Source organism: Gossypium hirsutum, chromosome D09, assembly GCF_007990345.1.
Source record: "Gossypium hirsutum isolate 1008001.06 chromosome D09, Gossypium_hirsutum_v2.1, whole genome shotgun sequence".
NCBI classification, from domain to species: Eukaryota; Viridiplantae; Streptophyta; class Magnoliopsida; order Malvales; family Malvaceae; genus Gossypium; species Gossypium hirsutum.
The window spans coordinates 13,042,500-13,059,395 of record NC_053445.1 but is presented as its reverse complement, the minus strand read 5'-3'; the positions used below and the strand labels follow the sequence as shown (position 1 = coordinate 13,059,395).

Genomic DNA, 16,896 nt, shown 5'->3' with positions numbered 1-16,896 from the left:
TACTCAAAATCAAACCATCAGCATTAAAGATAATAAAAATTCACCCAAATAATTCCAACCGAATGAGATTTAGCTCATGGGTTGGACATTCAAATCTAAAACAAAACCATTCAACTTTGTCATTTAAGTTTATGAATCACAAAGTTCAAATTAGAAAATAGAGGCAGATCTGAAGGAAGCTTTTGCTACTCCAACTTTCCCTCTACTAATGAGATTTGATGCAAAACTCAGGGCATATTTCTCTTCCCCTTTTTTACGTCTATAATTCTTCTGCTCTGTAATTTGCTGCCTTCTCCTCTCTTTCTCTGAGATTGTTCATAATAATCTGATGTAGAGAGAAAAAAATTGTTCTCTAAACCTTCTCTCTCTCTATCAGATTTTTTCCCTTTTCTCTTTCCTCCTCTCAGCACACACCTTTTGCTTCCTCTTTTTCAAGGTGGTTTATTTGGTACAAGTACAGTTGGCTGAGAGTGACGTGGACTGAGTGTTGTGTCATCTTCCTAGAATTGCCATGGCATTCTTATTGGCAATCTAACCAACATTTTTCCATGGCAATATTTCACTTCCTTCATTTTCCTACTCTTTTTTTTTCTCTTCTCTTCTTCATCCTTCACTTGCTACCAACCACAACCAACACCTTTCTTCCCCAATAATAAAAGTAACAAATAATAACATTTATAGTACAATCCAAGCTTTGTTATGCAATGTTCTACACATATCTAAAAATGCAAACATATTTACTTAATTACAAACAATTAATTCAATCTAGAGGCTTGAAGTATAACTCTTTTTAAAAGTTATCACACCCCAAACTTGAATTATTTCTTGTCCTCAAGAAAAATATATATGAGTATGCATGAATGCATGAATATTTGCTAAAACACACAGTTACCATTTGCACTGTTGAACCATATGAAGTATATTTAATACCTCCATTCTCAGCAGTCTTCTATAAAAAAAATTTGTTCGAGTTTTATAGGTTTGTTTAGCAAATGAAGTGCAGAAAATGTTTCTTAAAAATAAAAGTTCCAAAATAATTATGCAATTCTGACTATAGCAGACCTTTCCTAATGTATTTAAGATATCTTTCCTCTAAACTCAATTTCTCTATTCTAACTTATTTAGTCAGTTCAAAATTTTAATTAAAAATATTATTTTTTCTAGGGAATTTATCTTGTGACATGATTTCTTTACTTGACAATCTCAATGGAGCATACACTAGATTACCAGGTAATATATCATGCCACAATTTTAATGTATTTCACTCATAAAGCTAAAGCTTTAAAGTAAAGAGATGGATGGAGCAAACAACTACCTCCTTAGCTAATCAGTCTATTACTATAGTGGAGTGTCCCTAAATTATTATTAATACAACATTTTTTTACTCACTCTTAGTTTAACTCGTTTTTCTGATCAATAATACGACGTAGCAAATAAAGCATTACTGACCTACTAAACAGATTCAAACACTTGAGTGTAAAACTATTGCTAGGGTATTCCTTATCATTCATAACCAAATTATTGAATTTAGGTTCAAGAAATTCTAAATGAATTAAAAGAACCCTACTACAGATTTAGTTGTATTGATACTTAAGTTATTCTACTTTTAGGAATCAATTTTCAAAAAACTATCCTAAGTTAAACATGTTTAATCAACTTTTATAATTTTTAGGAATCAATATACTCAACATTGTCTGGCAGTTATTTGACATTTGTATGTAATGGAAAAATGAATGAAAAAATGCATGAATATTAAAGCATTTATCTATATTTACAACACAACACACCCCCAAACCTAAAAGATGCATTATCTTCAATGCATGAACAGTGAAACATGTCAAAATGAAAAAATAGCAGCTGACAATTATAAAAATGCAATGACAACTAAATGCGAATGCATGAAACATATGTTATAAAATGAAAGAAGAAAGCAAAACCTTGAAAGGAATTGGGGTTACTTTAATTAGGTTGGGTTGATTTTTTGGCAACACGTTTGTAGTGCTACTTCCTTTCTACTTCACCATCATCATCTTGAACGGATTTTTTCAGCAGCTGACTTTGAGCGCTTCCATTTTATCTGGTTAATAGGAACCTCTTATTTTTTATCAATATCTTACTTTGTGAGATCATCAACCAGTTGATGAACCGTACGTTCTTGTTCGGTCATAGGTCTAGTGGATTTCATTGTAGTGCTGGTGTTAGTAGGTGTAATAGCTTAAGTCACATCATCGTTATCCTTATCAGATTCAACATGAACAAATTTAGTTTTCTCCACTTCTCCCTCTTATTTTATGGTTTTCTTCTCCGTAGTGGTTTCTTCGCCATCTTCATCATCATCATCTTGCTCCAACAACAATTATGTAGGAAAAATAGGGAATGTAGGCATAGGCGGAAAAGCTTTGTGTAACTTAGGAGCAATCATCAACGTGATGCCCAAATCTATTTGCAAGCTGTTAGGAATAGGTGAAGAAAGACCAACTACTGTGACACTTCAATTGGCAGATCAATCGATAGTATATACTGAAGGGAAGATCGAGGATGTTCGGTAAGAGTTGATAAATTTATTTTTCCTACTGATTTCATTGTATTGGATTTTGTAGTAGATAAGGAAGTTCCAATCATCCTCAGAAGTCTTTTCCTATCCATAGGAAAAACATTGATAGATGTACAATGGAAGAGTTAGTAACATTCTAAAAGAAATGAAATTTCCTGATTCAATGGAAGAGTGTTCAGTAATGGAGGAGTTAGAAACCTTAGTTTCTATGGAAGACTTGTTGGAGAACACTCTAAGGTATAAACCATTGAAGATGAAAAAGTTAATGAAGGTTTGGTTTTGATGGAAGCCAATCCGAGGAGTTATAATCAACAACTACAATTCAAACCAGTAGAGTTGGAAGTTCAGGAATTTACACAACCCAAGTTGTCAATCGAGGAACTGCCTAAACTCAAACTAATGGTACTTTTGTCCCATTTAAAATATTTTTATCTTAGTAATAGTTATACTTTGCCCGTGATTGTTTCGACAGACTTAACAGAACATCAGGAGGAGCAATTCATTGTTGTTTTAAAGAAATTTAAAAAGGAAATTGGTTGAACCATAACTGACATAAAAGGTATAAGCTCTTCCTTCTGTATGCATAAAATTATTTTAGAGGAAGGTGAAAAAGGTAAAATAGATTATAAAAGGAGACTTAACCCTATTATGAAAGAATTAGTACAGAAGGAGGTGATCAAATAGTTAGATGCTGGAATTATTTACCCTATCTCAGATAGTTCTTGGGTAAGTCCGGTACAATATGTACGAAATAAAGGTGGGATCACGATTGTCAAAAATGAACAAAACCTATTAATCTCGACGAGAACTATCACGGGTTGGAGAATATATATTCACTATAGAAAGTTGAACAATGCCACTTATAAGGATGTAACAGCCCGAATTTGGGGCTAGCCGGAATAGTGGTTTCGGGACCACAAATTTGATGAGAAAAAATTTAATTTTTATTATATTTTTATGGTCTACGATTTCACAAAATGATTTCTTGAAAATTTCGTTCAAAAATTTTGACTTTTGGGCACTCAATTTAGTCAAAAGGACTAAATTGTAAAAAGTGAAAAAGTTGAGTTCTATATGTTAGAGGTGTCCAATTGTTATGAAATTTTAGATTGGAGGTCTTTATATGGTAATTAGACCATTGGTTAAGTTGGTGGACAAAAATGAGTATGGTTAGGCATGTTTCCAAAGTCTTTCATTAAGGATATTTTGGCCATTTAGTTATTAAAATGAATTAAAATTAAAATTAAAAGCCAATTTTTATCCATCTTCAACCCCTAGGTCGAAAATTGCATGGAGAAACCATGGCTACGGTTTTTCAAGCTTCCAAGCTCGATTGTAAGTCCATTTTATCCCTGTTTTTAATAATTTTTACGTTTTTGAAATCCTTGTAACAAGATTTACCTATTTTTACCATTGTTTTGAACTAGGGTTTGTGTTTAAAAATTTACCCATGAATGATATGCATGTATTTTGATTTTTTATGGAAGAATATGAATGTTTGGAGTGTCATAAATGATTTGTACTAAGTAATTTTCGATGAAAATGCCTAAAAGAATTAATTTGTAAAAGTTATAAAATATGTCACAAGTGTGTGAATAAGTGGGTATTGTGGACTGCTATAGTTATGAAAATGGTTCAGCTATGCCTAAAATGCAAGGAAATTGAATAAAAATTATTTTACGAGCCTAGGGCCAAAATCATAATTTTGTGAAACTTTAGGGGCAAAAATGTAATTGTTATAAAGTATGATTTTTAGACTGGAATGAATAGTGTGAAGGTTATATAAGTTAAATGTATTGTTATAAATCAAGAAAGATGAGAAATTGAAATTGATCGATAAAAAGAAAAGTGAGAAAAAGTGAAAAATTCTCGAATGAACCTTTGGAATAAAAAGGGATACAAATGAAGTGACAGAAATGATCACATGTGTGGCACGGATTGTGTACGCCACTATGTAAAAGTGAAAGTGATGGTCATGTGTGTAGTACTATGTGCAGGCTACTACGTGTACCAGAATGATAGGTCGCATGTGTAGTACTATGTGCAGGCTATATGCGTACCTGATAGTTTCGATCACGTGTGTAGTACTATGTGCAGGCTACTATGTGAACCGAACATTATTGATTAGTAAGGTGGTTGCTATGTGCTGATTGCACCGGACATCATTGATTAATAAGGTCATTGCTATGTGCTATGTAAAATTATGAAAGAGTACATTTAGCAATAAAACAATTTAGACAGCAATAATTGTGTGAATTTGAAAAATCACCAAAAATGGTGGAGATTGAATTAGAGGCTGAATAATATATGAAACTGAATATGAATGAGTCTATTTTCACATAAAAGAAATAGAGCAAGCAAATGAGTTATATATTTTGAGATGTTTGAAGTTTAGTTAGACAGAGTCAGAATGAGTTTAGAATCCCCTGTTCTAATTTTTGAAAATTCTAAAAACTGTACAAAAATAATTATGGGATAAAGTTTATATTTTTAGAATGCTCAATGAATCTATTTTCAAGAGAAACAAAAAAAAACAATATTCGAATTCTTTACAATGAGATAATTAATTTTTACTGAAGAGAGGTCAGAACTGTCAAGTAGTGAAACAGGGGAAATTTAAAGAATAAACTATACTATTTGGCTACACCAAAAATTTTGAAAATTTTATGGTAAGAGGATATGTGAATCTAGTTTTGGGAAAATTTATGGATCTTAATTTGGAGTTCTGTAGCTCCGGGTAAAAATAATTTAGTGACTCTGACTCGAATAGATAGCTTTGAATATACATGTGAGTGAATAGTGAAATTGTAGCTAATGTTGTTTAAGTGTGTTATACACATTAAGGATGTGGAATGGAGAGGAGGAGGAGGAAAATTGGAAGAACATATGAATGATTTGTGTATAATTGGCCATATGCTCGATTATAATCGATAAATAATTAAAAAGAAATGATGTTTATAATTGTGCATTATTAGTTATAGTTAAAGTTCATGTGAGAAAATAAAGTTTCATAGTATGTGTATGTGGTATACTTGGTATATGATTTGGTATGTGGCAGTGTCAGAAATGGTTTATGAATTAACTCATGTTGATAAGTTTGATACATAAATAAATGAGGTGCTTATCCATGCTTATAATGCTTATACTATATGTTTATTTGGCTAGCACGTTTGGTGTGTATGCTTAGGCTTTGGCCAAGTTGTGGCTGGATTACGCCACATTAAATGTATAAAATTATACATTGAGATGGTAAATGTCTAGATGAAAATATGCTTGTGATCATAAAAGGGTGGTAAGGTTTAAAGTTTGTAATCATTATTAAAATGGTTTATCATGTGGTTAGTCTTTAAAGAGGCTAGCTTGCGACTACAGTTTAGTGTAATGTTTATATCTTGTGTGATATGCATAGGAAACGAAAGTGGAAAGGAAATGAAATACTAGATTCATGCTTGAAGTGTAAAATGATGCAAAAATGGGACGTTAAGTTAAACGATAAATATGTATTAGTATCGAACTTAATGAAATTGAATTGTACGTGAATTAAATGGAAATTGCAAATGATATGATTTGAATTAAATGAATTATTGTGGTATTGAAATGTATATTGGATTGAGAAATTGAATTGAATCGTGAAAATGAGAATCGTGAATTAAATGAAGTGGAAATGAAGTATTTAATTGCATGAGTATGTATTGGGTCTCAGAAGCCCTATTTGTTACAAATATAGTATTTTGAAGTTATAATGTGAAAATTTATAAAAGCATGTTAAAAATTTGAAGAGTTTAAATTTGAATGAAATTTTATAACTCAGTTTAACATGTTTATAAGTGTATATGTTCTGGTAATGCCTCGTACCCTATTCCGGCATTGAATACGGGTAAGGGGTGTTAGAATGTGACATCGCTAGATTCGGTCATAACGTTTAGACCGGATTTGGGGTGTTACATTGAGCACCTTGTTAACTTTGCAAACTTAGCTATATTTGATTGAGTCTTAAGTTGAATTATGTGATGTTTAAGGTTGGAAATAGGTATATATGAATGGTATGTTGGTTGAATTGGTTGAAAGGTTTTATATGGACATTGTTTTAAGTGTTGTGAATTGAAATATATTGATTTCATGGAAACAGAACACATGTCGTGACATCAAATTCTTCAGGTCGTGACGAGACATAACCAGTGAGTGACGTTGTGACCTGGTCACCTTAACATCACGACGTCAATCCGATAGATGGAAACTTTATAATTTAGTCCTTAATCAATTGTTGATCATCAAAAGAGCTTTCAATTCATGTATAGAGCTCGAAAATGTTTATAAATCATGTTATAAATGTGTAATGAGCTTAAAAACTTGAATAAGAAGTTGAATCGATATGTAATTATTTGTAGTTGCTCTGAAAATGAATGTGATATTTTGGTACCTTGACCTGGTAGTTGGGTCAGGTATGGGGTGTTACAAAGGATCATTTTCCATTGCCTCTTAGGGATCAAATGTTAGACCGATTAGTAGGTAATAAATTTTATTGCTTTTTAGATGGATATTCGGGATACAACGAAATAGTTGTAGCCTCGAAAGACCAACATACAACTACTTTTACATGTCCGTACGATACATTTTCATTTAGAGATTGCCTTTCAGATTATATAATGCACCTACCGTATTCCAGCGATGTATGACGGCAATTTTCACTGATATGGTTGAAAATTATGTTAAGGTCTCTGTGGATGACTTTTCTATTTTTGGTAACACTTATTATGTTTGTTTGAGTAATTTGGAAAAGGTACTAAAAATACGCCAAGAGACGAATCTTGTCCTTAACTGGGAGAAATGTAATTTTATGGTTAAGGAGGAAATTGTCTTAGGATATAAGATTTCCAAGAATGGAATTGAAGTGGATAAAGAAAAGGTGGATGTAATTGAAAGATTACAACCCCAGTTAGTGTGAATGGAGTTTGAAGTTTCTTAGGCCATATCGGTTTTTATCGTAGATTTATTAAGGATTTTCAAAACTTTCTAAACCTTTATGTATACTTTTAGAAAATATATTGTTTTTTTATTTTAACAACACATGTTTAGAAGCTTTTGAGAAACTAAAAGAATTAGTTAATTTCAGCCCCAATAATTATTACACCTAATTGGAACTCACCTTTTAAGTTGATGAGTGATGCAAGTGATTTCGTTGTTGGAGGTGTGATGGGTCAAAAAAGGAACAAAGTGTTTCACCCTATCTACTATGCAAGCAGAACTTTGACAACAGCCCAGATTAATTATACTGTAACTAAAAAGGAGCTCTTTTCTATAGTTTTTATTTTTAACAAGTTCTGTTCATATCTTATAGGTACCAAAGTTACAGTGTTTACCTATCATGTGGCTATTAAGTACTTACTTACAAAGAAAGATGCTAAACCAAGGGAAATTTGATGGATACTTTTGCTCGAAGAATTTGACCTTGAGATCCAAGATAGAAATGGCATTAAAAATTAAGTAATTGATCATCTATCGAGGATGGAACAAAATGAGGTAACTTATTCACTTATTCCAATTAATGAGAATTTTCCTGATGAGCATATCTTCTAGGTAAGTTGAATCTATAAAACACCATGGTTTGCTGATTTTGCCAATTATTTAGCATGTGGAATAATTCCTCAAGAAATGACGTACCAACAAAGGAGGAAATTCTTTCATGAAAGTTGGTACTATTTTTGGGAGGATCCGCATTTGTTTCAACTATGTGTATATAACATAATCAAGAAGTGCGTAGCTGGAAGTGAGATTGATGAAATTCTATACCACTTCCATTCATCTTCAAGTGGGGAACACTTTGGTGGTTCCCATACAACATGAAAGATTTTACAAGCTGGATTCTTTTGCCCTACAGTGTTTAAGGTTGCGTATGTATATGTGAAAGCCTACGATCGATGGCAAAGAACTAGAAATATATTAAGAAGGAACGAGATGCCCTTGACAAACATTCTAGAGGTTGACCTATTCGACGTATGGGGCATTGATTTTCTAGGCCCCGTTTCCTTCTTCGTATGGTAATAAGTATATTTTGGTAGTTGTGGACTATGTATCCAAGTTGGTTGAAGCCAAGGCCTACCCAACTAATGATGCTAAGATAGTCATGCGATTCCTACATAAGCACGTATTTACACAGTTTTGGACTCTTAAAGCTATAATTAGCGATGAAGGATCTTACTTTGCAAATAAGTGGCTTAAGTGGTTGCTTGGCAAGAATATGTGAAGCATAATATTGCTACTGCCTATCACCCACAGTGAAATGGGCAAGTTAAAAGGGTGAATCATGAAATCAAATGTATTCTTGAGAGGGTGGTGCGCCCTAATAGAACAGATTGGTCTCAAAAAATCGATGATGCACTATGGGCCTATCGAAGTGCTTTTAAGACACCATTAGGAATGACTCCTTATTGGTTAGTTTTTGGAAAGGCATCTCATTTGCCAATTGAATTAGAGAAAAAAGCTCATTGGGTTTTGAAGAGATTGAATTTGGATCTTAAGTAAGCCAATAAGAGAAGGATGTTGCAACTTGATGTGTTGGAAGAGTTAAGGTTATTTTCATACGAGAATGCTGAGATGTGTAAAGAAAAATATAATTGATGGCGTGATAGTCGTATACAACCTCATGAATTCAAAGAATGTCAAAAAGTGATGTTTAATTCGAGGCTAAGGTTATTTCATGGAAAACTCAAGTCCCAAAGGCAAGGACCTTATACTATCTATAAAATTAATCCATATGGAGCTGTAGAATTGTACGATAACCATGAAGGTACGTTTAAAGTTAATGGTCATCATCTCAAGCACTATTGGGATGGTGAAGTTGAGCAAATTAAAACCTCATTCAAATTATTTAACCCTTAATTTTTCATAAACCTAATTTTTAATAAAAAGTTAGAAATAATTTTCTTAAATTAGTAAATTTAATTAATTCTGTCTAAGGAGATTGGAACTTAAGCAGGACCGTTGTGACCTCTCCAACCTTTCCTAGGGATTAATTTAATGTGATTTTTTTAGAAGAAAATTTCTAAATAATTTTAAAATATTTATTTTTAGTTCTATTTTTATTTTTATGTTCATTTTCATTCTTATCTTTGTCTTTAATTTCAATTTGTTTATGTTTAATAAAGGGGGTCAAATTGTCCCAAGTACTAATTAGTTTATTTATTTTTGAACAGTCTAGTTTGTAAATACAGTTTAGACTTAAAGCCTGAACAAAGAAAGGAGAACTTTACCTATTGATGTCATCCATAAGGGTTCCCTAAAACCCTAATTCACCACTATATAAACCCCTCTCTACCACCATAATTTTCACAACCCTTCAAGCAATTATCTTAAACCCTAGCCACTCATTCTTTTTCCCCTTAGTCGTCACCCTAAATCCTCAAATTTCTTCCAAAAATCATTTCCTTGTCGCAAAACCCTAGCATTGTCGCTACAAGCTTTACGACACCACAAGCCTGTCATTTCCGCAAATCCCTTGTTTCATCCATTTTCGACTTTTCTTCCCTTTTTATTGTCAAAATTTTACCTATTTTTCGGGAAAAATCACTATGTCTTGCAAAAGAACTAGATCTTCCAAGACCTCTACCGAAAATCCCATTGTGATTCAAGATGTGGAAGTGAAAGAAAGTGTTAATTCAATCTTCAAGAATCAACCTATGATGCTGGAAAAAGGTTTCAACTTGGAAAGCAATGATAAGATGTTTGTGCCTTTGCCAATTTGAAAGACAATTGATGCCCTCCATTGTAATTATTTTTGTGATGTGCAATCATTGCCCAAAAAAGAGTTAGTTCGAGAATTCTTTGCTAATTTGACTAACACTACACCTAAATAGGCTTTTAGCGGCATTTTTAGCGGCGTTTGGACAAAAAACACCACTAAAAATCAAGCATTAGCGACACTTTTACAAAAATGCCACTAAAGATCGAGCATTAGCGGCTCATTTTGGAAAACGCCGCTAAAAATAAGCATTAGCGGCGTTTTCCAAAAAGCGCCGCAAAAAAACCTAAGCCCAACGATGCCATTTTCAAAGCTTTTGGGGCATTTAGCGGCGTTTTTGAAAAAGCGCCGCTAATGCTCGTACCTTTAACGGTGTTTTTGAAGAAGCGCCGCTAATGCTCGTACCTTTAGCGGCGTTTTAGCAGCGTTTTTGAAAAAGCGTCGCTAATAATAAAATCTAAAACCATTTCAATTATCTCATTCTTTGATATATTCTCAAGTAATGTTTCAATTATATTTTTTATTATAAGTTGAAAAAATTAATATTTCGTTGTATTTATTATATATTGGTCAAATTTACATTTAAATGATTACAAATAATATTGTTTAATACAAAATGTTTTTATTAAAGAGAAGTCCTAACTCCAAACTATTTATTATTATTTTTCAATCACGGTTTATTTAAACTACTTTACTAGAAAAATATATTAAATTATGAGTAAAATAAAATATCATAAAACTTAAATTGTTGTGTTGTAAAGAATAAAGAATAGAATAAATTTTTATAAGAATAATAAATTTTGATAGTTCGACTCAATAAATAATCAAAGAAAGTAGTATAAAACACCAAATATTGTGATAAATAATATTATATATTGATAATTTTATTACCAAAAATAATTTTATATTTAGTTAATCAAACATGAACACAACAATGACCTAATAGTACCTACTCAATAGTAAGAACTGAAAATGAATGAAAAGGGACAAATGAGGCTGTTACTTGGTCTAATACCCACTAGAAATTAATACTAGGTTTTTTAGGCTAAGAAAGGGTTATAGGAAAATATTATAAATATTGAAATTCAAATAAAATTTATTAAATATTGAATTTTAGAAAATAATTAAGTGAAGTTGGGATTCAATTTAGCTAGTAGAGTCGGTGGGGTTAGTTGGACGATTTGCTCCCGAAAAGAAAAAGCTGTTTGTTTTTTCTTGATAACAAAAACTATTAGCTGGGTCTCGAGTCTAGAGCCGAATGTTGCTTCAGGCGGTATAGTGGTAGTGGTGGACAAGTAGGTCTAATTTATCTGAATAGCCCAATTGCAAAAGAAAGCAAATATCTTATATTTGCAATCATTAATCGAATTACGTTGGGTACTTCGTTAGGGTGGGTGAGTGGCGAGTGCTGAGGTCTAGGGTTGGGAAAACAAAATTAGCAAAGCAGGTTAGGGTTTGCATTTGGATTTGGGTCGAGTTAGTGGATAATGATGAATAAATATCATCATAATGTTTATTATTTTAGGATTATAATTTTGAGTTCAAGGTTTAGGGTTTAGGTTTAAGGTTTAGAGTTTACATTTTAGTGTTAATATGAAGTTAGTATTTACGACTTATAAGATAATGATCAAATTTACTGTTTTAGGGCTTGATGTTTATGGTTTACGGTTTAGCGTTAATGATTTGATTGTTACAATACATGGCTTAGAGTTTAAGGTTTAGGTGTTACCATTTTAAGGTTTATGGATTAGGTGTTACCAATGCCCAATTTTAAAAACTTTTCCAACTTCAAGCTCGTTTTACCCGAATCACCCATTTCATTGTTTAAAAACGATAAAAAATATAAATCTAAGCCTAACCATATTTTGGACTAGGTGGGTTGTATGGGTAGTGAACATTTCTAATTATCATTTAAAGAGTAAATAACATATACTTTTTTAAATTTTGAAAGGTTTTATATTTTTCGTGATTTAAAATTTTAAAATGAATTTTAAAAGATTTTAAATTTTTTAAAAAATTTTAAAAAGATTTTAAATTTTTTAAAAATTTTTAAAAAATTTTAAAAAGATTTTAAACTTTTATTTTTATAATATTTATATACTTTTAAAGAAAACACCAAATTAGTAAAAATTACAAACATTAAAGACTACAAAATTATTTTATCATTTTCTAATTGCTACATTGATAATTTTAACCGCAAAATTAGATGTTTAAATTAAAAAAAATTAATATCTAGCAAAATAGTTATATTTTAGTTTGGAAGAAATATCTCTAATAAAATGGAGATTATATCATAAATGAATAATATAAAATCATGATTAACGTCTCAATCTTTAATAGAAATTTGATATGTGTGAGATTAATTGCTTACATTGGATAATTCTAACTTAATAATTAATTACAGTCATTTAATCATTTTTTTCTTTCTAAAATATACGATATTTATTTTTAACAGATTTATAAAAAATAATAATAAATGTTTTATAAAATCACTTAACTAATAATTTTTAACAGATTTAAAATGAAATAATTTTTTGCGGCGTTTTTATGAAAAATGTCACAAAAGGTAAGCAATAGCGGCATTTTTATAAAAAAACGCCACAAAAATAATTTTACTTTAAAATAATTTTTAGCAGAAAAAATATAAGATTTTTAGCATAGCAAAACGGCGTCATTTTGTACAAAATGAAATGATTTTTTGTGACGCTTTTATAAAAAACGTCGCAAAATGTAAAAACGCCGAAAAAAATATTCAAAATCCCGCTCACTCCTAACAAAAAAAAATTTGGTTACCCGCTCGTTACTCCCTCTTCTTCTCATCTCCATCACGCACCCTAAATACCCCAAATAAAGGTTTGTACTTAATTCTTTTTCCCTTTTAATCTCAAAATCCATGAGTTCCTTTGCCCCAACATCTCGTAATACCGTTCAAATCCCTAAACCTTTTCTTTTTCTCTCCAGGTGGTTTACAATTTAGTTTTTAAGCTTTGTGGGGTTCTGTTTGTTTTTGTTCTTTATTCCATTTTTGTGTGTATTTTTGCAGGGAATGGAAGAAAATTACAGGATGTTGAAGGAGATAAACAAGAAGCTGAGAAGGGAGATTAGGTATAATGGAAATTATATCCCTTTCCCAACTATGAATTCGTTATTATTTTGTTTCATTTTATTGGTTGATTGGAATAGGGGAGATAAAGGACAACGACGCCTACGAGGAAGAGCTTCTCGACTACGAAGAAGAAGATGAAAAAGCCCCTGACTCTGCCTCCACTAAGGCTGTTGATTCTGCTAAGAAGTTAGTCATTTTAATTTATACATATTTTTAAGGAAAACAATGTTCTAATATAATCTGCTAGTTTTAGTGTAAAGCAATTTAATTTTAATTTGTTTCATTTCTTTTTATGTGGTGTAGGGGGTATGTTGGAATTCATAGTTCAGGATTTAGAGACTTTCTGCTGAAACCGGAGCTGCTTCGATCTATTGTGGATTCTGGTTTTGAACATCCTTCCGAAGGCAAAGTTTTAAACTCATGTCTGATGTTAACATTTGTGAATTCCGTGAATTAAGTCATTTTTGTTTTTCTTGCTTTTAGTGACTTATAATGGTGGGCAGTATACAAGTTTGGTGCTTTATTATTTTGATTTACTATTTTGGACGAAGCATTTGTTGTTATAGGATATGCTTTGTAGTAATCTTTGAAATACTTTGCCTTGAAATTATATTTTTTCAACTTAATTTATCTAGGCATGAAAGTCTTCAAAATTATCATAGCTTTTCTTTTCTGTTGATTCAAACTGTTCATTTAAACTCTTTTTTTTTGTTTATATATATATACTATTTTTAATAAAAATTTTAATAATTCATTTATTCTAAGTTAATTGGACTTGCCTACGGCTGAACATACAATTTTTATATGAATATGCTTCATCTGCATTGCATGATTCACTTGATCTGGTTTAGTTGTTCTTTGATTCTGACTTGTTCAAGCTTGTATTATTCAGGTAATCACGATATCTATATTCATCATTACGACACGATAACTGGTTTGGTAATCTTTCCATTAAAGGATCAAGAAGAACATTTATAATTTACTGAGGGTTCGACTACTATGGTTTTATTTTCTTTTCATTAGTGCAACACGAGTGCATCCCTCAAGCTATTCTGGGAATGGATGTGCTTTGCCAAGCAAAATCTAGAATGGGGAAAACAATTGTTTTTGTTCTATCAACTCTTCAGCAAATTGAGCCTGTTGCTGGGCAAGTTGCTGCAGTTGTTCTATGTCACACTAGAGAATTAGCATACCAGGTGGGTTTTAGAGTCTTGAATTTATTCTTTGGAATTAGCATGCCAGTTGAGGGTGTTTCAGTGCCATTTCATCACTGAATTCATTCTTACCAAGTATTACTTACTCTATCCTTTAACAGATTTGCCATATTAAATGTTGCTTTCCGTGTTTAAGAAATAAATTCAGTTAGTTACTGATTATATGTTGTTCTTTGAATCTAATCAATGAAGTTAATACAAACCATGCTATGCAGTGGAATAAATTTAGTTAGCCTTGTGCAGAACCTTTAACCTTCTTTTTATTTTTTACTTTGTTGTTTAATACAGTTTATAGGACTAATGGTTTTGGGTTTGATGCAGTTTTTGCACTTGCAAAGCTTATGAATGTCAGTGAAGATGAGAGTCAACTTTCTGCTATAGCTAGGTATGGACTTTTTTACTTATAAAGATGCAAGAATTTTAGTTGTAATTCAATTGATGATTTATTGATTTTTTAAAAATATTTAATTTTTAACCTTCAGCCAGGATGTTTCTTAACATATAGAAATTGTATTATTAATTTTGTTGATGTCAAAGAATCATTGAACCTAAAAGTTTAAGTTATTATATTAGTGCCTTTATTTTGTTGGTTTTGGTTCTAATGTCCACTTTTGCCCTTAGCTGTCTTTATAGTTTTATGATCTATTAGTTCCTCTATTTTTTATATGATAAGAGTTGCCACATGATTTGCTATCTTGCTTCTATGGAATTTCAAGAAAAATATGTTGTTGAATGTACTTTCTCTTTTAGGTTCGTACTTTATTATTATGGTTATGCTTTTTATTCCGACTCTTTATGATTTAAGTACCAGTGTCCGGAACCCATGGATGTGGGAAAACTTGAAAAAAAATTGAACATACTTATCTCAGACATGCCTTCATACCCATATCTGACATGTCTTTATACTGACACCTAACACTCATACCTAAGTTCGAGTAACATGGTTCTTTTCTTTTTCAAGTTCTAAATTGTTTAATAATAGGTTCTTTGTTTTCTTAATCAGGGATGATGAAGATGATTCTGTTGCGAAGATGAAGGCAGCTGAGGAAGCCTTGGAAGCAAAACAAAAAGTAACAAATAGTGCGTCTGCTACCTGTTCTTTTTTGTTTTGATCATGTTTTATAATTTTGTGACAAATTGTTCTTGGTACTCTGAAGATATTTATGGAAAATTACCCTATGATTCTATTGTATTTATACTGCATGGCTGTACCATGTATTTCTTAACTAGTTTGATAAATTTTATGTGTGGTGTTTAATTTTTCGTTACTGTCTGTGTAACTTGCAGCAAAAACCTACATTTGAGCTATCTTTCCATTGTTTAGGGGTTTATTTCATGCTATCATTCACTTTACTCTTTTTCAAAATTTTGCTTCTAGGTGAGACACCGTTTAAGGAAAGATCATGGGATTGAGGGTAGAATTCCTATTGTTTTCTCTTTAGAGAAACCTAAAGCTAAGCCGCTTCCTTTTAGAGGACCAACTGGTGAGGAATACAACCCTTCAGATTATCAAGTGAGGATGCTTGCTTCTTACTTTTGCAGTTTTAAAGTACTTTGTTTGATCACCTAACATCATGCAGTGGGGAAATTCATCCAATATATTGAAGCAGAATTTGAAATGAGAATTGAAAGTACATTTGGATGGAGCTAAAGTTGTGTTTCTTTTAGCGATATATTTTAACTTCCTAGTGTTTGGTCCCTGGTTTTTGCTATCTCTAGATTTAAGGGTAGAAGGAAAAGGAAAATATTTTGGTCTACATTTGTATGTAATCTACATGTTTAAGCCAACAATTTAATGTGTATTCTGCTGTCAGATAGTACCTGGGCAGGTTCAACAATTTAATCCATTGTATTTTTTATTACCTTGCAATGTGTATAGTCATAGGCAGGTTCAGCTAGCTAGTCTGTTTTTCATATGTATTATTTATTTTAGTTTTGATTCTAAATTTTTATTTTTACTTTAATATTTATAATTGTTTTATTAATTTATTATTTTAAATTCTAAAACTAATTTCATTAATTTTTATATTTAATTTTAAAGTTAAAATTTTCATAGAAAATTTAATTTAAATAATATTTTTTTTATTTATCCTTAAAAAGTATATTTAAAGTTCAAATTTTAAAAATAAAACATAATATAATATTTATCATAAAAATAAATATTATTTGATTAAAATAATTTTTTTAAAGGTTATGTTTTTAGCGGCGTTTTTGCGAGAAGCGCCGCTAAAGGTTTGTTCTTTACCGGCGTTTGTGATAAAAAGCGCCACTAAAGGTCATGATC

The 16,896-nt window shown here is 31.3% G+C and overlaps 1 protein-coding gene across 3 annotated transcripts; it reads left to right on the top strand.

Moving 5' to 3' along the window:
• Positions 1-13,159: 13,159 nt before the first annotated feature.
• Positions 13,160-16,474, top strand: LOC107892146 (uncharacterized). 3 transcript variants are annotated; one of them, XM_041101815.1, is made up of 8 exons: positions 13,160-13,397; positions 13,476-13,584; positions 13,702-13,802; positions 14,422-14,594; positions 14,934-14,997; positions 15,616-15,682; positions 15,991-16,125; positions 16,193-16,474. In XM_041101815.1, the coding sequence occupies exons 5-8, from the start codon at positions 14,954-14,956 to the stop codon at positions 16,232-16,234; spliced, it is 288 nt and encodes a 95-aa protein (XP_040957749.1). In that variant the 5' UTR covers positions 13,160-13,397; positions 13,476-13,584; positions 13,702-13,802; positions 14,422-14,594; positions 14,934-14,953; the 3' UTR covers positions 16,235-16,474. The 3 variants fall into 3 exon arrangements, 2 of the variants coding, with proteins under 2 accessions (XP_040957749.1, XP_040957748.1); XR_005918694.1 differs by lacking the exons at positions 13,160-13,397; positions 13,476-13,584; positions 13,702-13,802 and having other exon boundaries at positions 14,291-14,594; positions 15,616-15,692; positions 15,991-16,474; XM_041101814.1 differs by lacking the exons at positions 13,160-13,397; positions 13,476-13,584; positions 13,702-13,802 and having other exon boundaries at positions 14,291-14,594; positions 15,991-16,474.
• Positions 16,475-16,896: the final 422 nt, after the last annotated feature.